This window comes from Pholcus phalangioides, unplaced genomic scaffold (genome assembly GCF_987345545.1).
Source record: "Pholcus phalangioides strain wild (caught in Gottingen) unplaced genomic scaffold, Ppha-v1.0 ptg000016l_1, whole genome shotgun sequence".
Taxonomy (NCBI): Eukaryota; Metazoa; Arthropoda; class Arachnida; order Araneae; family Pholcidae; genus Pholcus; species Pholcus phalangioides.
In genome coordinates this window covers 7,612,805-7,630,401 of record NW_028301609.1, presented here as the reverse complement: position 1 = coordinate 7,630,401, position 17,597 = coordinate 7,612,805, and the positions used below count along the sequence as shown (strand labels likewise).

Genomic DNA, 17,597 nt, shown 5'->3' with positions numbered 1-17,597 from the left:
TTAAGTTGCCCACTAAAGCACTTGTCTCGTGTAAACGGACCTTAAAGCCCCGTTTACACGAGGCAAGCGCTTTAGTTGGTAACTTAGTTTTTAGTTGCCAAGTACGATACAATGTATGCAGACGATAAGGGCCGTTTACACGGCTTTAGTTGACAAGTGCAGAAGTGATTTAGTTGGTAAGTCAGATAAAGGCCCGTTTACACGAGGCAAGCGCTTTAGTTGGTAACTTAATTTTTAGTTGCCAAGTACGATACAATGTATGCAGACGATAAGGGCCGTTTACACGGCTTTAGTTGGTAAGTCAGATAAGAACGGTTCTATTTTTTCCGGTTAAGTAAACCTATGCGCATGCGCCTTTGAGCCATATATGGTAAACCCTCGACCCACCGACAAAATGCGACCCTGAAGGTTATCTGATGTGGCTTGTCCCATCAAACCCAATTTTGTGAAATGAACTAAGCGGCACATTTAGATCGCTTAAATGACCCGTGGCACAATTCCAGAGCATTTAAGCAGCCTGCGACACATTTTCAGATCACACAAGTAGGCCCGTGGCACATTCAAAGATCACTTAAGTAACCGTCCGACCAAACACGACTCAGGCTCTGTCCCTCCCGGGATATAAGCCTTTCACTCGTGTGGGTTGGATCGTGCTGGGGCACTTAAGTGACCCGCGACACAGTTCCAGAACACTTAAACGATCCGTGGCACATTTAGAGATCCCTTGAGTGACATGTGGCACAAGTTTAGAGCACTTAAGCGGCCTCCTAGTGCGGTTCTACATCACTCAAGTTACCCGCGGAACATTCCCAGATTACTGCGTTGCAGTTCCAGAGCGGCCGGACACATTACCCAAGCACTTTTTTAAGGATCCGTGAACCAGATATCGCTGAAGTGGCTCTGTAAGGGATTTATCATTAGGGAGAATGTTAGTTCAGGTGCCCACAAACTATAGCGAAAGATTTTTCCGGTTTTTGGCGCACCGAGTAAGATGCCATTAAGAATATTTCATATTGTCATAAAGGGCGGTTGATGACGTAAGCATCACCCAAACCCCCTTATCAAAAGTCAGCAAATCGGAACCCCCCCCCCCCAAATCAATGCTGACGTAATAGTTGAATGGCCCCACAGAGCGCAACGCACCTTACGTACTAGTGCTTTACGTTGGGCGTGATTGGTCGACTGCTTCTGGAGAAGTCAAATGCGTCGTACGCCACGCGCGTTTCGCCGATCTTTTTTTCATTTTTGTTTTCTTTCATTTCCTTTTTGTCTCACTTCTTTATTGTGCAAAATGGCAATGGACATGCAGATGATACGCCACGTTAGGAAAACACAAGCACTTAGAGTGATGAAGTTACACGTTTCTGCCGACGCGAAATGGTCCTATTCGGTTCATTTGGCGCAGAAAATAAAGACAAATTAAGGCTTTCAAGGTCTTGGAATTTAGCACCGCATTTGCTGCCACCTTTTTGCGCTATACACAAATTATATTCGATTATTGCTCTACAAAGCAGACATTAACAGAATAAACCCTTCCTAGGTAAAAGCGCATGTATACCAATGGGGTAATGAATTGGCAGATACCAAGACGAACGTAGAATCAGATGATACGCTGCTTCCCGCATCACATGCCAAATCAATCCTTTGGAAGTATCTACTGAATAAATGGCAGCAGAAGTGGGATGACAACACAGAGCCTGGTCGATCAACCCACAGCATCTGGTGACGTGTTGCACCATGGAACCGTAAGTGATCACGTGAGATAATGTACATATATGGGCCAACTTCATCGGATCAAATCTATCCTCCAGTGATAAATGTGCATGTTCGGCCATAGGCACACCTCTTCACTACGCAACACTTTGCCTCAAAACCTTCCACTTCAGAGAGCCAGCTGAACATCTGCGAATACCTTGGCTTGAGTACATCCTGAAGCAGCATCCTCAGGATATCAGAGTCACAGACTTGGAACCAGAACCTGATAGAGTGTAGAGTCACCTATGCCTGTTAGGAGATAGATCTATTAGAATAGATGTCAAGTACACCTGAACAGCAACCTTATACATCTGTTTAGAGAAGACAAGGAGCCAGAGAGTAGTTGAGGATAGACATTGATTTCTGCAAGCTTATTGAGAGGCTGATAACAGGTAGCAATAGCAGAGTCCTACGAGTGACTTTGTGGACTCAATCAAACGATGCGGTACAGCGATTGGAACAAGTGATGCAAATTGTGTGATTCAGTTACCAACAGGAGGCTGCAAATGAAACCAGATTCATCACAAAAGTAGTCAATGAGAATCCCTGAAAAGAAGCTGATCAAATTATATCGATCATCAAAAACTATTCTCGATTATGAAGATTGTATGATTTACAACTGTGACTTATTTACCATGGTAATTTTTTTATCATTAATTTTTAACTTTTTTACTGGTGATGTGCATGAATGGCACCTGCCAATGTATATATATATTGTGATCAAGCTATAAATGGTTAGGTTCCTCAGAAGTAGCCGAATTCCCTGGGACAATGTGATTACATCATCTAGTGTGACAGAGCCTGGGTGTCTCTCGGTTCCTGTCACTAGCATTATCACTCTAAAAAGCAGAGAGATTAATTGGTAATAATGTTTTGGTGGTTACATATATCAACTAACTGCTGAATTAGTAGCAAATTCATTGGGCTGGTTCTATAAGAATCACCCTGTAGTAGCAGTACTGTTATAATTTAGCGATAACAACAGACAAATTAAAGTACCCAACGATAAGAAAAAAAAATGCCAAGAATATTTTACTGCGAAATCAGTACAGGAAAAAAAGAAAAAAAAATTGTATACATAAAATATACACTGAGTACAAGTCCATGAACAAATGACAAGTCTGTTTACATACGATTGATCAACAGTGAAAAACTGTACAGGAAAAAATTGTGTATTCTTGGAGGAGGGAGGGGGGAAATTTTTTTTTTTCTTTGCTTTAAATGTCACCAAAGGCCTTAGCACACCGCTTTCATCTTGCTAAGGCACCTGTTCATTTTCTATACATAAAATTATTTGCATAATCCACACCCATGTTTGTTTGTTTTTTTTTGTTTTAATTCAGAACAAATACTGTGAGGCATAAAACACATAATACACACGCACATTTTACGCACAAAAAATTCACAGACTTCTATTTACAAGATCCTGCCATTTTATTATTTTCCCTTGGCAGAAATTTTCATTAGTTCATTGTTTTGTATGGCGAAATCCAATTGCTCTTTATTTATTTTTTGTCAGGTCTTATGTTATGTACATAAATACATGTCTTGCTAGCAAGCGTTCCAGCTTATCCAGACACATGTCGTATCATGGATAGCACAAGTCCCGTCATATTCTCAGTCAAAAGGAAATTAATTTGTCCTAAATATTACACTACATTAAGAAGAAAAAAAAATATTCTGGGTGCTCAAAACCACACAGAACAAAAAACGCTCTTTGTTGTGAATGGGCATAGCTGTATTTTGTGCAAGATTCATTCATCATTTAGAACAGAATAAATTATAAATATACAAAGCTAATTATGGATGATAAAAATAAGTATAATGAGGAATAAGTGATCATCAATCTATGGAAATAATAACATCACTACACGTGCATATTATATTTGTTTGACAAAATATATAAAAATGTAACTAGATACAATCAAATCAAAAAATCAAAGTCTTCATACGCTCTCACACACATAAAGTGGCCAAGTGAACATACATTTAATGCGAACAAAATTAAATCTTATATACGAATGCAATAAAATTAAATACTTAATATTGATCTAAATCAAACCATCGTTATATAAACAGTTATTAACTCAGTTTTTTTTTCTCAAGCCATAGCTTCACGGCTGCCATGCACACTTTCCTAAAGCAAGAAAGACAGCGGTTCTCAAACTTTTGTCACCCGCAGCTGCTTTGCTCTAGTATGCATTTATCTGCGCCTCCCCAGAATAGTCTAAAGCAAAGTCCACACCACTCATGTCCAGTACATTCTAAGGTTGGTCAGGCTGAAAAGTATTGGAAGGCTAGTTTACGCCAATGACAGGACCTTCCTCTACCCCAAGTAAAAAGAGCTCCCTTCCTTATATCTGGCCACACAATTGGTCGAAGAATGGCATCAGTCAACACAGAGTTCTGGAAGCAAATAATCGTCAAGGAACAATAGAGGCCAGGCTAGGACAATGTGTAGCCAGCCTATTGCCACTGGTGCTTTATTGCAGCGATGTGGGGGTTACAAACATTGGAAGCAAATACTTGCAAATGACTTTTCGACCAGGCTGGGCATGCCTAGCTCATATACGCTATAGCTCACACCAGCGTTTAAGCTAGATAAAAAATTAATTTAGCAAAACGTGAAAATTGGGGGGGGGGGGAGAGCCTTCAGCAAAATGATTAATGGTTGAATGTCCACTCATTTCGTACCTGCTGTACACATTTTTGCAAAAGTGGCTACTACTTTTTTTGCAGTCCAAGATTTTCTTTGGCATTTTGCAAAAAATATGACCATAGCTTAAACCCTGGCTCATACATGCTCAACCCACGGCCTGTGGTGCAAATGTGACCCTGGTATCATCTGATGTGGCCTGAAACAAATTACCAAACCACTCAAGTGGTTCATGGTACATTTTCAGATCATTTAAGCTGCCAATGGCACATATCCAGATCTCAGAAGTGGGTCGCAAGCTCATTTCCAAATCACTAGTAACCAGCGGCATACCTTCAGTTCATTTAAATGACTTGTGGTTCATTTGCAGATGGTTTGAATGGCTGGAGGCACATTTCCAGAGCACTTGAGTGTAATGCAGTATGCTTCCAGATCACTCAAGTGGCTCACAGTACACTTACAGATCAATTAAGTGACCGCAATGCATATACAGTTCACTTAAGTGACCCACATCATTTCTATAGATCACGGAAGTGGCTCTTGGAACATTTCCCAATCACTCAAGTGGCCTGTGACACGCTTCCAAACCAATGAGGTGGCCAGCACTTTCCAAAACGTTGAAAACCCATTTTCTAGCTCAAAAAAATCTCTTTAGAGCAAAGTACCGAACAAGAACACATCAATATCTCCAGCTCTGTGCAACGCTTACTTTGAGAACCACTGATTTAAAAGCTGGTAAATACAATGGAAAACAAAAAAACCCTTTCATTTGAACAATTATAATAATCGTGGATGGGAAAAAGGGACAAAAAACTGATTATTTTATCATATGTTACCATAATAATGGTGCCTTGCGATTCAATTTGATTTTCTTCAGGACTGTATAAGAGAGGAACTGCCAGAGAAGTTGGAAGAAATTTGAGATAAAAAGCTGAAAAGTGATGGATGTTACGTAGCATCCCTGACGACAAGTCTGCATTTTATCTTTATATAAAAAGAATTTCCCTCACCAACATTACACATGTGCATTTGGACAAGTTCAGTGTTCCTGCCTCTGATGTTGTTACGGGGGAGGGGGGCGGGGGAAAAGAAGGGTTGTCTGACAATGAAATGATTTACCATATCATACATGGAAAAAGTGTCCTGCAGTACGACACCAGTCTGGCGATTAGTGTCGATTGTGAGGCACCGCTGTACTACTTCTATAATTTATATCAGCAAAACAATCATCTATTATAAGAGCTCTCTCTTGCCAGATGAAAATTAAAAGTAGTTTTTGTTATTTATTTTCAAGGATCGAACTTATAATACATTCAATTTTTATGGCACAGTGACGTTTGTAAAGCATTACAGTACATCCACACTTATGCAGAAAATGATCCCTGACTTGACAGATAGAACTATGAAATTTCTACAATGTGACCACAACATCTGTTAGGTCAATTTTGAACTGTTAATAAAAAAAAAAAAAAAAAAAAAAAAAAAAAAAAAAAAAAAAAAAAAAAAAAAAAACAAAAAAAAACAAACAGCATTTCTGTAGCATTCTTGATTTTGACATACAACATAAAAATAAATATTTGTACTCTTAATGAAGAGGAGGTAGTTTAATGCAAAATAAAGTTGGGATAGGGGACGGGCTACACAAACAGAATGTTTTCAAGAGATGTTTATGGCAAGTGGTCATTTCAGATCAATCGAATAAGAAATGCACAGACTTCATAACAGTTGAAAATTTTGCAGCATCTAGAAAATAGGCTACAATTATACATATTCTATAATTGAAAAAAATGTCATTACAATTTATAAATTATTTACACGATATGAGCTCTATGTAGGATACTTGTTCTCACCTGAGCGTAAGTTTAGAGCAATTTGAGAAAATAAATTATACATATAGTCATATACGTATAATTTATGTATAATATCCTCTGTATTCAGTTTTTGTATTCACTGTCTCCTTTCCAGTTTTTTTTTTTTTGCAAAACACTGTTGAGGTAATAATTCTTGAATCGGAACAAAATATAACTCCATGCGTTAAATAAATGTTTAAAAAAAATCACTCTTAAAAAGGTTTTTCTGGTGCTTCTGAAAATATTTATACAAAACTGTTGCTTGTTTCTAAAAGTGGAAAACTTGCAAGGAAAATTTGAAATATTGACGAAAATTACCTTTATTGCTGCAGTTTCCCGTTATTACAGCATGAATGAATCTACAGTCAAATATATCAAGAAATAAGAATGTAAAATTTGATCAGCCGTTGCTGTAACTACACCTGCTACTATATAGCCCTGGAACCACGTGTATCTCATGTAGAAAGTGATTTTCTATGGATGCGATAAAAAAAGGTATGCAAGTTATGTATTGCATAACTATATATATAGCAGTCATTATTCAGCATCCTGATAATTAGAAGACAAGTTCATTATGAGCAACATAGCAAAGGTTTCTTAAGTTTAAGCTGGCAATGAATTGTTTCCATGAAATAGACCCATCTGAAATATGTATTTCTTATATAGAAAAGTTTGTAAAGGAAGCCTGTTGTTAATGCACATTAAGAGATTAACTGGAATTTAAAAGAAATGGCTAACAGACATCATATTGTTCTTTCAGAAAGCATCGCCTTGAATCACTGAACCCCCTTCTTCTACTTTTTCCACACAAAGCAGATATTGTGAAAAGAACAGGGTTTGGGTTATTCGCTGAGGATTTTTCATATTTGCAGTCATCCCTGCAACGTACCACAGAGAATTTATGGAGGGACGACTGCAGTACCGGTTCATTGCCACTGTGGTGGTTGAGTGGTCATAATGATGGGCTTGCATCGCGAGGATCCGGGTTCGAACCCCACCGTCATCATAGTGGTGGTCGGCTGAAGTTGGTTTCCTGTGGTTCCCAACTTTGAGGCGCAAATGCGAGCCGATCTCCCCATTGAAAAGTCTCGCCACAGGACTACAACGATTAATTATTCAATCATTACACTTCACTCATAGTTTGAAAAACTGGTGGTAGATGGCAGCACTACACATAACAATCATTACACAGAAACAAACTTCACGTCAGGTTTCACTACACGTACACACACATTCCTGCATGTACCAATTCGTTAGAGGTTCCACAGAGGAATTTGGATAAGGTACGTGTGTGGTTTAGTAGTAGTACCAGTTCATCAGGGGACTGTCCAGACTATTTTCTGCAGGCTCCTGCTTTTGTGGAAATTTTCCTTATATTTGTGAAAATGATCATTGAAAGAGAAACAGTTTAACTAATTTATCCCAAAAGAAATGATAAATTTATGGTTCTCTTAATTTGTATTTTGTGAGAAAAAGTTTGGAATATGCACCAAAATTTTAAGAAGAGTCATAAGAATAAGAATAGGCTTTTACAGCTAAATAATCACAAAAATGAAATTCGAATAAATTTTGTTCATTCAATAAACTGAAAAACTTGAGAGCACTATTGAATTTGTGAGCTAAAATTAACCCAGGGCCTCACAGGCACTGGGTTGCCATGGCAACAAGAAAATTGTTATATATTGGCGCCTTAAATTTTCTCCATGGGATTGTGAAATTGGAGTTTAAGGTCGACACAAAATAGTCTAATTTCATTAAAGAGAGGGTTTTTCAACATGAGAAGGGGTCATTAAGTCTCAAAAAGTAAAGAACTGCTTTTCCATGAAGAAAAACCATGCTTGGCTGCTAGGAAATTTCACTGGTGCCTAAATATTTTTTCGATTTGTCAAGTTCTAAATTAACCCATTCATGTGCCCACAAGCATTTTTGTCCAAAAAATTTCATTGAAGACAGATTTCAAAACTAAACTCGAATGAGTACAGTGAACACAAATGGGTTAAACAACCTCTAATGTTGAAATTTTTTTGAGATAAAAGATCTACACCTTACAGTTGACGACCAAAGTTTAGTGTCTTCCCAAAATGACCAGCCATTTCACACATTGAGGCATTAGCTGACCAGTTGCTGGCCACTTCGAGAAGACTTTGGACATGGACCAATACCAATTTTACAAGTGTCTGTGAAGATACATTAATGAAAACCTTTCATTACCAGCTTTAATAAGTGCAGTCTAGCTGCTTGGATCAAAAGTTGGAAATGATCACGTTGCCTTTCAAACCACACATAAATAAATCATGTGACTAAAAGCAACATATAAAACAAGACATGAATATTTTTTTATGTTAGCAAAAAAATTCTTTCAGAAACCTTTAAAGACTGAAATTAAATATCTGGAAGCACAATTACATCTAAAGAATTAGGATAACAGTCATCTGTTTACCATAATTTCCTGCATATAATATAAAGGAATTGTACATTTCAAAACCACACTGAATTTCCTGGTGCAGATTAAAGACAACGGTATATTATTTGCAGTGTTTCTGCCAACTTTAAAGCACAAATAAGAGCCAATCCCCATTTTAAAAAAAATTCTCTTCACAGAAATATATCAGACCTATAACATTTAATTAAAAATTAATGCATACTATACAACAGAAAAAATAGCCTACTGCTTCTGAATTCTGAAAACAGATGGCACTTCTCAAACATATAATGAGCATTCTTTAGAAACAAACTTCAACAACAAAATAAAATAAAAATTGGGCACAGAAGGCATATACAGAACATTTTCTAACATGCACTAACTCAGAAGTTCCTCACAGGAATGTTTACAAGGTGCATGTGCGGTTTGGCAATAGTAGTGAGCCTGAGTAGTAGTAATAGCCTGAGGTTGGAATAAACATATACAGTAAAACCTCGATAAGACGTCACCTCAAGTTATCGAAAAATTATGACAGCTTCAGCGGAGTGACGACTTAAGCAGAGTTCTATCAGTTTTAATGTGCAATGTTATGAAAATCGTATAAATTTAGAGTAATATGGCATTTATTAAGTATGAATCAAAATAACAATATTAATAAAATTTATAGATTGCAAAAGAAAAAAATAATAGCAATTTCTTTATCTTTTTTATCTCTTATTGCTTAAATTATTGTGGTGAAATGTACTGTACACTTTGATTTATACAGGCCCAAGGGCCAACAATATTGTATAAACAATAAAAATAATACTAGTAATTTTTAATTTAGACTAACAGAGCAACTGTTTGAATGAGTAGCTTTTGTTCATAACAGAACTCTCTATTGCACATTAATTTTACATATACATCAAATTTAATATATATATTTTTTTTAGTGTTTTAATTCTTCATCAGTAGTTCATAATGCAACTGCAAAGTAATCTCGAACACTTTTGACTTGGTGGAGGGGCCCTGGGCAGGGAAAAGTAAACAGAAGACCTCAACTTGGGAAAGAATGTCTAATTTTTTTCAACAAAGATATTTTGTTCAAATTTCAAGCCCTAAATTAATAGAGTCCATGCTTTCTATGATTATTTATTATCTGTGCCCGTTGCACTTTGACTTTAACTTGATTAATTTGATTCTTCGATTTACATATTTTTTGATTTCCTTGTACTATATGTAATCTTTGACATATCAATAAATTTTGGTTTTGCCGGAAATGCACTGGTCCCTCTCCCCCAGGGGGGGGGGGGTGTGAAGTGCTTATGTTGCTTCTTGCGACAGAGCTTGGGTGTTGTCTCGCAGTTTGTCCAGTTTCTCCAATGGAGCCCAGGCAGAAATGAGATCCAGCTTGAACAGTCCCCAACATTCCAAAAACCTTAGCCAGCAAATGAATTTCCCCAGCGTAACTTTCGTTACTCAAACTGTCCCGTTTCAGTACATACGACTTTTATGATGACTTTTAAGCATATGACAATACTGTTAACAAGCTCTTTTTTTAATAAGAGCCATAAAAAATAGTCTGTTCCTCTTTCTCAAACTTTTTCATAGTGACGACTTAACCGAAATTAGTGACGAGTAAATGAGCGTTTAATAACATTGTGGTCTATGAGAGCTGGAAGGGTCTGGAGAAAAATGACGACTTAACAAGGTTTTACTGTATATATTTAAAAATACATGAAATACATAATGAATTAATGAAGAATAATTTTTTTGAAGATTAGCTTATAGATGTGAGTAGAATACTATAAACCAGAGTCTAACATTTTTCCAGTCGTGAGCACTGCCTGTACCCATCATGAAAAAAAGAGCACCCTCACTGCAAGTTCGACATACGAATGCATCAAATCAGGACGGATTCAATCCTTGAAGGCAATTTGTACAAGGTGTTTAATTATATCATTGATCAAGTGCTTGCAAGCACAAAATCAGACACGGGTATCAAGCACGCTGAGTACTTTGAGAAGCACCACTGTGCTTGCGAGCAATGGGTTGAAGATGCCTGCTACAGAAATTTCCTAACAAAAACATGTGTAACTAATGTCTCCATTTATTCCCCAAGATTTCATTACCTGGTGATAAAATAACAGAAATTTACATCTGTGGATTATATGCAAGAAATTATGGTACGTTCTTTTGTAATAAATATTGGATGAAATCATTCAAGGAGAAAAATCACCATCAAGGAGAAAAAATATTATACAAACTCTAAAAATGTTTGTTTATAATAAAATATATTGCACAGGCGAGACAAACCTTATTTGGGATATTAAATGCCTGCAAGCTTCCACATTACCATGCACAGCAAATAGATTTTTTTAAAAAAGGAAATTTGATATAAGTCACAGTTTCTTTAAGGAAAGTTTACGAACGAAACTTTTGCGTTTCTTCTATTTTCCAACATAAAAAACATGATTGATATCTGCAGCATCACATACGCTAATACACAAACTATAAAGAAGCAACAAAGAAAATAGAAACAGTCCCACCCACAGAAAGTTAAGTTTATATTTTAAAAAACAATCATTTTCCCACCAAAAAATTAGAGAGAATTTTTTTTCCCCCCTAGATTAAGCCTATAACACTGATGCTATATGAGCCGCCTAGTTTCGAAACCAAATAGAAGAGATCTTTTCAATTTTCAGATTATGTCACTCATTTTTAGTTTTCCTACAGATCTATCGGTACACAAGTCGTAACATTCAAAAGCAGCTAGTAGATGCTATTTTTTGAGGTGTGAAAGTAGCAGTTGGTTATAAAACCAAATAAGTAAAGAAATCATTTTCAAAAGCAGATAGATCAAGATGTTCATAGGCATAGAATAAATTCTATAGTTTGGTTGCAAAACCAGATTTAGAGAAAAAAAAAAAAAAATTTCCTTTCAGATCTAATTAATATTAATGCAGAGCTGAAATTTGGTGAAGACCTGTGTCTATATAATACCAATTTATAAAAAAAGATAAAATTCTTCCATAAATAATGCAATTAATTACTTTTTGTTTCTCTTCAAAAATTTGTCTATCTGGTTTTGAAACTAGACGACTCATTTTAGACAGAAATTTATTCACTTTTTTTTTAACTGTAACACATCATCTCTAAAAAATCCAGTTACAGGCTCTGGGACGCCAGTGGTAAGATGATTGTCTACTACCATGAAGGCTACTGTCAGGTCCACAGATTCTATCCCTGGGGAAAGACATAGATAAGTTCTTTCCCTGCTGAACCCAAGGCAACTGCCAATCAATATGCTTATGCTATCGCGGGAAGTCTCCCCATCCAAGATGAGCACAGAAAAAGATGACTTTCTCTGAAGAAAAACATTAGACCCAACTTGATCAGTAGTAAATTGCTGTATGGCAATATGATGGGAGTTGGGGTGCAATAAAATAATAGCAGTTACTGGTTCTTTTAAAAGACATTCATAATGATGGAAATTAAGTTTCGTACATCTAGCCTACCTTTACTAATTATTTGAATTCTAGAAGTGTAATCCCTAGCAGATAATTAAAGATGTAAATACAGTGGTTTTTCTCTTTAAAAACTGATAATGAAATTTATTTCTGCGAAACAATTTTTTAATGGATATAACAAAATTTCATTCCAGTATGTGTAGTGCTGCCATCTTCTATTAAGTTTTCTAAGTATGGGTGAAGTGTAATGATTTAATAATTGTATTGTAGGCCTGTTGCTCTCTGTGGTGAAGCTTTTTAATGGGAGATTGGCTCGCATTCGCGCCTCAAAGTTGGGAACCACAAAAAACCAACTCCAGCCGACCACCACTGTGGCAATGGCGGGGTTGGAACCTGGGTCCCAGCAATGAGAGTCCATCACTATGGCCACTTAACCATCAGAGCGGCCCTCTTTCCATGCTGATAGACACACTGACAAAAACTAAAAAAATCGTAGGTTGCCCTGAGACTCCAATTTACAAATCAATAATTATGAAGGTGCCCTCTATCAGTAGTTGCCTTGAGTGTGTTAGGGAAAATATCTATATCGATTTTTTCCTCTAGATTGAACCTGGGACCTTAAGGCGACCTTCAGGGTTGTACACACGCATCTTATAAAAACGCCACGCAGGCAGCCTAGGTAACTACTTGAAAACCAAGATAGTTATGACAGAACAATGTTAAGATCAGGAAACTACTTTTCCAGAGAGCCGAAAATTTACATGCAAACCCATATATTTGCTCTTTATTATGAGGACTTTAAACTACTCTGTGCTCTCAAACAAAACAAAAAAAATTAGTTGATTTTATATCAACTAAAACAGTTAATGCATCAATTCTCAAGCAATCAAACAAATTAACAGCACTAAAAATATTGAATGTCTTTTTCATAACAAATCATTTTATGAAAATTATATTATTATATCCCTATCATTATATGGAAAACAAGAGTTTTTTCATCCGGAATAACATTACATTTTTCTGAATGTATACAGCGAACATAAGATATCTAGGATTTTTTTACTTTTATATACACAGAATACAAATTCATTTTTATAACTGCAACAAATTATTAAGTGTTTTTATACCAAAAAACTTCTTCATGCTTATTAAAAAAAAAAAAACACTTCGGTAATGAATGAATAATGAATATGAGAAAATAGAGTAGCTTCTTGTTCACACAAATATATTTTCATTACAATTGCTCTTGAAAATGCAACCAAAATTAGAACCTAGATAAAGTCATACATTATATCACGCTTTTCTTTTGTTTCCAGGCGTGCACAATATAAGGAGGAGTTACTGCACTTCGATTAATTTGCAGAATTTTCCCCTAAAAAAACTACCACATTACATATGAAAATTACATAAGAATTTTTTAAAATTTGTTTGAAAATATTTTTGTCATGCTTCATTTTCACTGGGTATGTTATATACAATCACAATAATCACTGGAAATGCATAAAAGAAAAAAAAAGACTGGAGAAAAGAAAAATATCAGGAAGCTGATTAATCTTGATAATGAAAATCAAATATTTTCAATGAAATATACAAATTCATATATATATCTGGAAGTTCAATTTAACTAAGATCATGTAGTGCAAAAAAGAGGCTTGCTGTATATCTGCGTTTGGATACAACAAAATTTTTGTGAATTTAAATAGCCACACACTCACTCACACCTCGAAAATTCTCTCAACCATTCAAAATCATGAAACACAATCAGAGGTAAATAATGATTTACTAGTGAGAGGAATAATGAATAACTATATACATTTAAGAATGCCACTAACAATGCAAGAGTATGGCTGAACGTGCAATTTATAAATGCACGCATATTTCAAAACACACTCGCAAAAAAAATATATATAAAAAATTGAAGAAAAGAAATTCTCTCTCACTCAGCTTACCACATACACACTTAACCCAATGGGGTCATTTCGATATGCACAGAGCAGGAGGCATTTGCTTGGCAATTTTATTGTGGCAGGAGAGATTTAGACACATTCCATGTGTTGGCATAGGCTCGTTTGTTATTTAAATGCCTCCCCATGGATATCAGATTGTGACTAGAGGCCATTTGCAGCATCGTCCTCATTGTCATCGTGTTAGTGAGCTAATGTCGAACAGTTCTCTCTCCGTAATTGAAGATACTCTGCAAACTGCAAGTACCACAAAGCTCGCTTGAATAAGTTTTTTTTTGATGCACAGAAGTGCTGGGCATAAGTATGGAAGAGACTACCTAGTTCACCATTAATGTGTGAGATTCCATTGGTGCTGCTGAGTCATACAGCGTATCAGTGTCTTGAGTGGGCTCTCCCTGTAGCTGGCACTGGTTACTTAGAGTTCCGGCACCACAGTCACAAAAGAACCTGTTAATGATAAATAAAAATATTGAGAAACCACAGACTGCATACACAGTCAGGATGAATAGCAAATTTTAATGAATACTGACAGAACTACCAGTACAACAAGTCATAAACTCAGACTGGGTACTCACTGACTTATCACTATATCTCAAAATAGCAATGGATGGCTGTTGAATCTATCTATGAAACGTGGTGAAACACAAACAGCAAACAACTGTGAGCATAAACACTAGGCTATTTTTTATTCTTGGGAGTAAAAATTTAACACTTTTTGAAAATGCAAGATTGTGAGTGCCAGAGCATCAGGTGCTACTGCCTAAAACAGCAGGGCACTTGTTGGGTGCAGTCACTCTACTGCAGTGAAAAGTGCACAAAAAAAAAAAACCGCAGGAAAATGACAATCAGATATCAGAACTGCAAGGGTGTACGGAAGGCACAGTACCTAGAACACTACTTGAAAGTGAATGCAAATTCACTGTCCCACAATTGCAACAGTGAAAACTCATTGTTAATCTTGAAATGGTGACAACAAACACTGGTGCACACATACAGTTCTACAGCAACTAAACTATGTTGCTAATTCTGTAGTGCTTGGTCAGAACATATCTCCAAAAAATGACTTTTTGATCTAGTAGTAAGTCTTGCTAATTATAACTAATTAGAAGTGAGATAAATGCACAAATATGTGCCTAGGCTAAACAGCATGCTGGTATAGGATATTTGTATTTGTGTGTATGCTTCATTTTTGATTTTTAAATGACAATGAAAATGCTTATACCTCAAAAATGTGATTTTGGAGTTATGTTCTGACCAAACACCACAGAATTTTTAATGAAAGCTTTTGTCTACATATAAAAGCCTTTGGTTCTCAAAATAGGCATCATAGACCTATGACTGGGGTGTGAAATTTAGATATTGATATATGCCTATTCAGTACTTTATTAGGCTATTCCTGGGAGCTGTGAATACATGTTGACTAATGCAAGGGAGCCTTGGGTGACAAAAGTTAGATCAACTGGTCTAAGCTTAGGATCATGTCAATTACACGGTCAAAAAAAAAAGGGGGAAAAACATGGTGTGTCAATTTAATGAATCACAACCTAAAAATTCACTCAATCCATATGGCCTCACAACTTTTCTCTCTTTATATTGTGATTTCAATGTTGCACAATGCAGTCAAAAACAAAATGCAACAGAAAGAACATTTAACAAAACATAAATTCAAATAATAACATTTAATAGACAACTTTTATAGAACTTACCTGTCATGCCTTATGAATTCAACATCATGTCCTGTGTGGCAAGTTTTTATGCAGTTAACACAAATCGCATTCCGATCTGTTGTGTTACAAGTACGGCACCTGCAAATTAATGAATGAATCAACAAATGAATACGCAGTATTGGCTTTGAGAGAGTGGCAATTACAAAAGCATGAACAAAATGAATAAAAATTACCTGTAATCTCATAAAAAGAGAGTATAGTCAATATTTTATAAAATAAAGATAGAATATTAAACTATTTTATTTTAAATCTAAAACCTTTAGAAATTTCTCAGTGGTTCTACCAAAAGCCCCAACAAACTTATTATCTTCCCACTTCACTTATATGTCATAATCGATACACAGAAAATGAATTGTCACTTGATCATTATCGACACGATACACACACCAACTTCCACACAGTCTGCTTTAAAAATAGATTGGGGGAATGCTGGGAAAACTGCTTCTGGCAGGGACACAAAAACATTAAAGAAAACGCCATCTTTCTTAAAAGCAGGCCTCCAATGAAGATTGAGGGTATTTACTGGGATTTTTCCACCAGTGATGTCTGCCCCCCCCCCCAATACTGGCTAGCCTGGAGAGATAAGTTTCTCTCACAATTCACTTGAGCCATGGCCGTTATCTTATTAGTCTGAACTGTGAATGATTTTCAGATATGCTTATGAACACTGGCTGCTGTACTTAGTGCATTTACTGCTGGGTTTATGGGTGAATTGGTATTTTTCCCACAGAAATTCTTGACATGTTAGCAATTGGGAGCTCTGATGTATTGGCTGTTATCTAACTTTGTTCATATGTACCCCTATGCAATGGGTTTTCTAGGCAATTACAGGTATTTCTGCTAGTTGAATAAAATTGAGCAATTCAAGTAAAACTACTTTTTTCCTTGTTTTTACAAGAAAACTAGGTGTTTCTGTCTATTCATTTTATGTGCACATTTGATTATTTTATAACATATTTAGAAGCTATAAACATAAAAAATTAAGATCTTGCATGCAGGTTTGCTATGAAATTTTTGTTTCATATAAGTCAACTTTTGATTTTTTAAAAAAGAATCCCAATGACTCACCTGTAAAAATCATGCATCGGAAAACTTGTATAGCTAGAAATTTTGTACAAACATTGACCTGAATTTACCGCTTTCTCTACAGCATCATGGTTATCGAATATACGATTGCCTATGTGTCAAAAAGAAATAGTTTTAAATAATGTTCAATAAACATATGCATGATCATTATAAAACTGAAATAATTCTTGAACAAGGGGGTATTGGTAAATCTAGAATTTCACGTTGGTAAAGAGGAAAGGCAATTTCAATCATAAAATTTACAGTTTGTATTTGTATCACATTATATGATTAATAAATTCAAACTGTAAGAGAATAGCATAGGCAGTTATCATTAATAGCATACGCACTTGTGAGTGATGCTTCAAGGAGAAAACAAAAACTCATGAGTGTTGAAACAATGTTGGTCTTTTTCAATAACTTTGAAAAACACCAATATATTGATTGCTCAAATGCTTGGCACTTCATACCCATGATCAATGAAAACAGTTGAATAATAAAACTTTACTGAACAAGATTTAAGAGGTGGAACTTCCTACAATAGACTTCTTTGAGAGAGAAAAAATCCCAATCCTGCAAAACAACTTCAGCATCCCCCTATTTTGAATACAAGTAATATTCTCAAAAAACTAAAAATATTTCCAAAAGTTTCAGTAACATCAGAAGAAAATAGTTCAAGATTAAGGAATTAAGTCGTCTATTATAAATA

The 17,597-nt window shown here is 35.8% G+C and overlaps 1 protein-coding gene across 1 annotated transcript in view; it reads right to left on the bottom strand.

The window, feature by feature from the left end:
- Positions 1 to 12,525: 12,525 nt before the first annotated feature.
- FBXO11 (F-box protein 11) overlaps positions 12,526 to 17,597 on the bottom strand; it is a 39,884-nt gene continuing 34,812 nt past the window's right edge. Inside the window, exons 18-20 of the mRNA XM_089245933.1 lie at positions 16,892 to 17,000; positions 15,803 to 15,901; positions 12,526 to 14,543 (exon numbers count right to left, since the gene is read on the bottom strand). Of these exons, the coding sequence (XP_089102059.1) occupies positions 14,414 to 14,543; positions 15,803 to 15,901; positions 16,892 to 17,000 (338 nt within the window). The 3' untranslated portion in view covers positions 12,526 to 14,413. The remainder of the gene's footprint in view (positions 14,544 to 15,802; positions 15,902 to 16,891; positions 17,001 to 17,597) is intronic.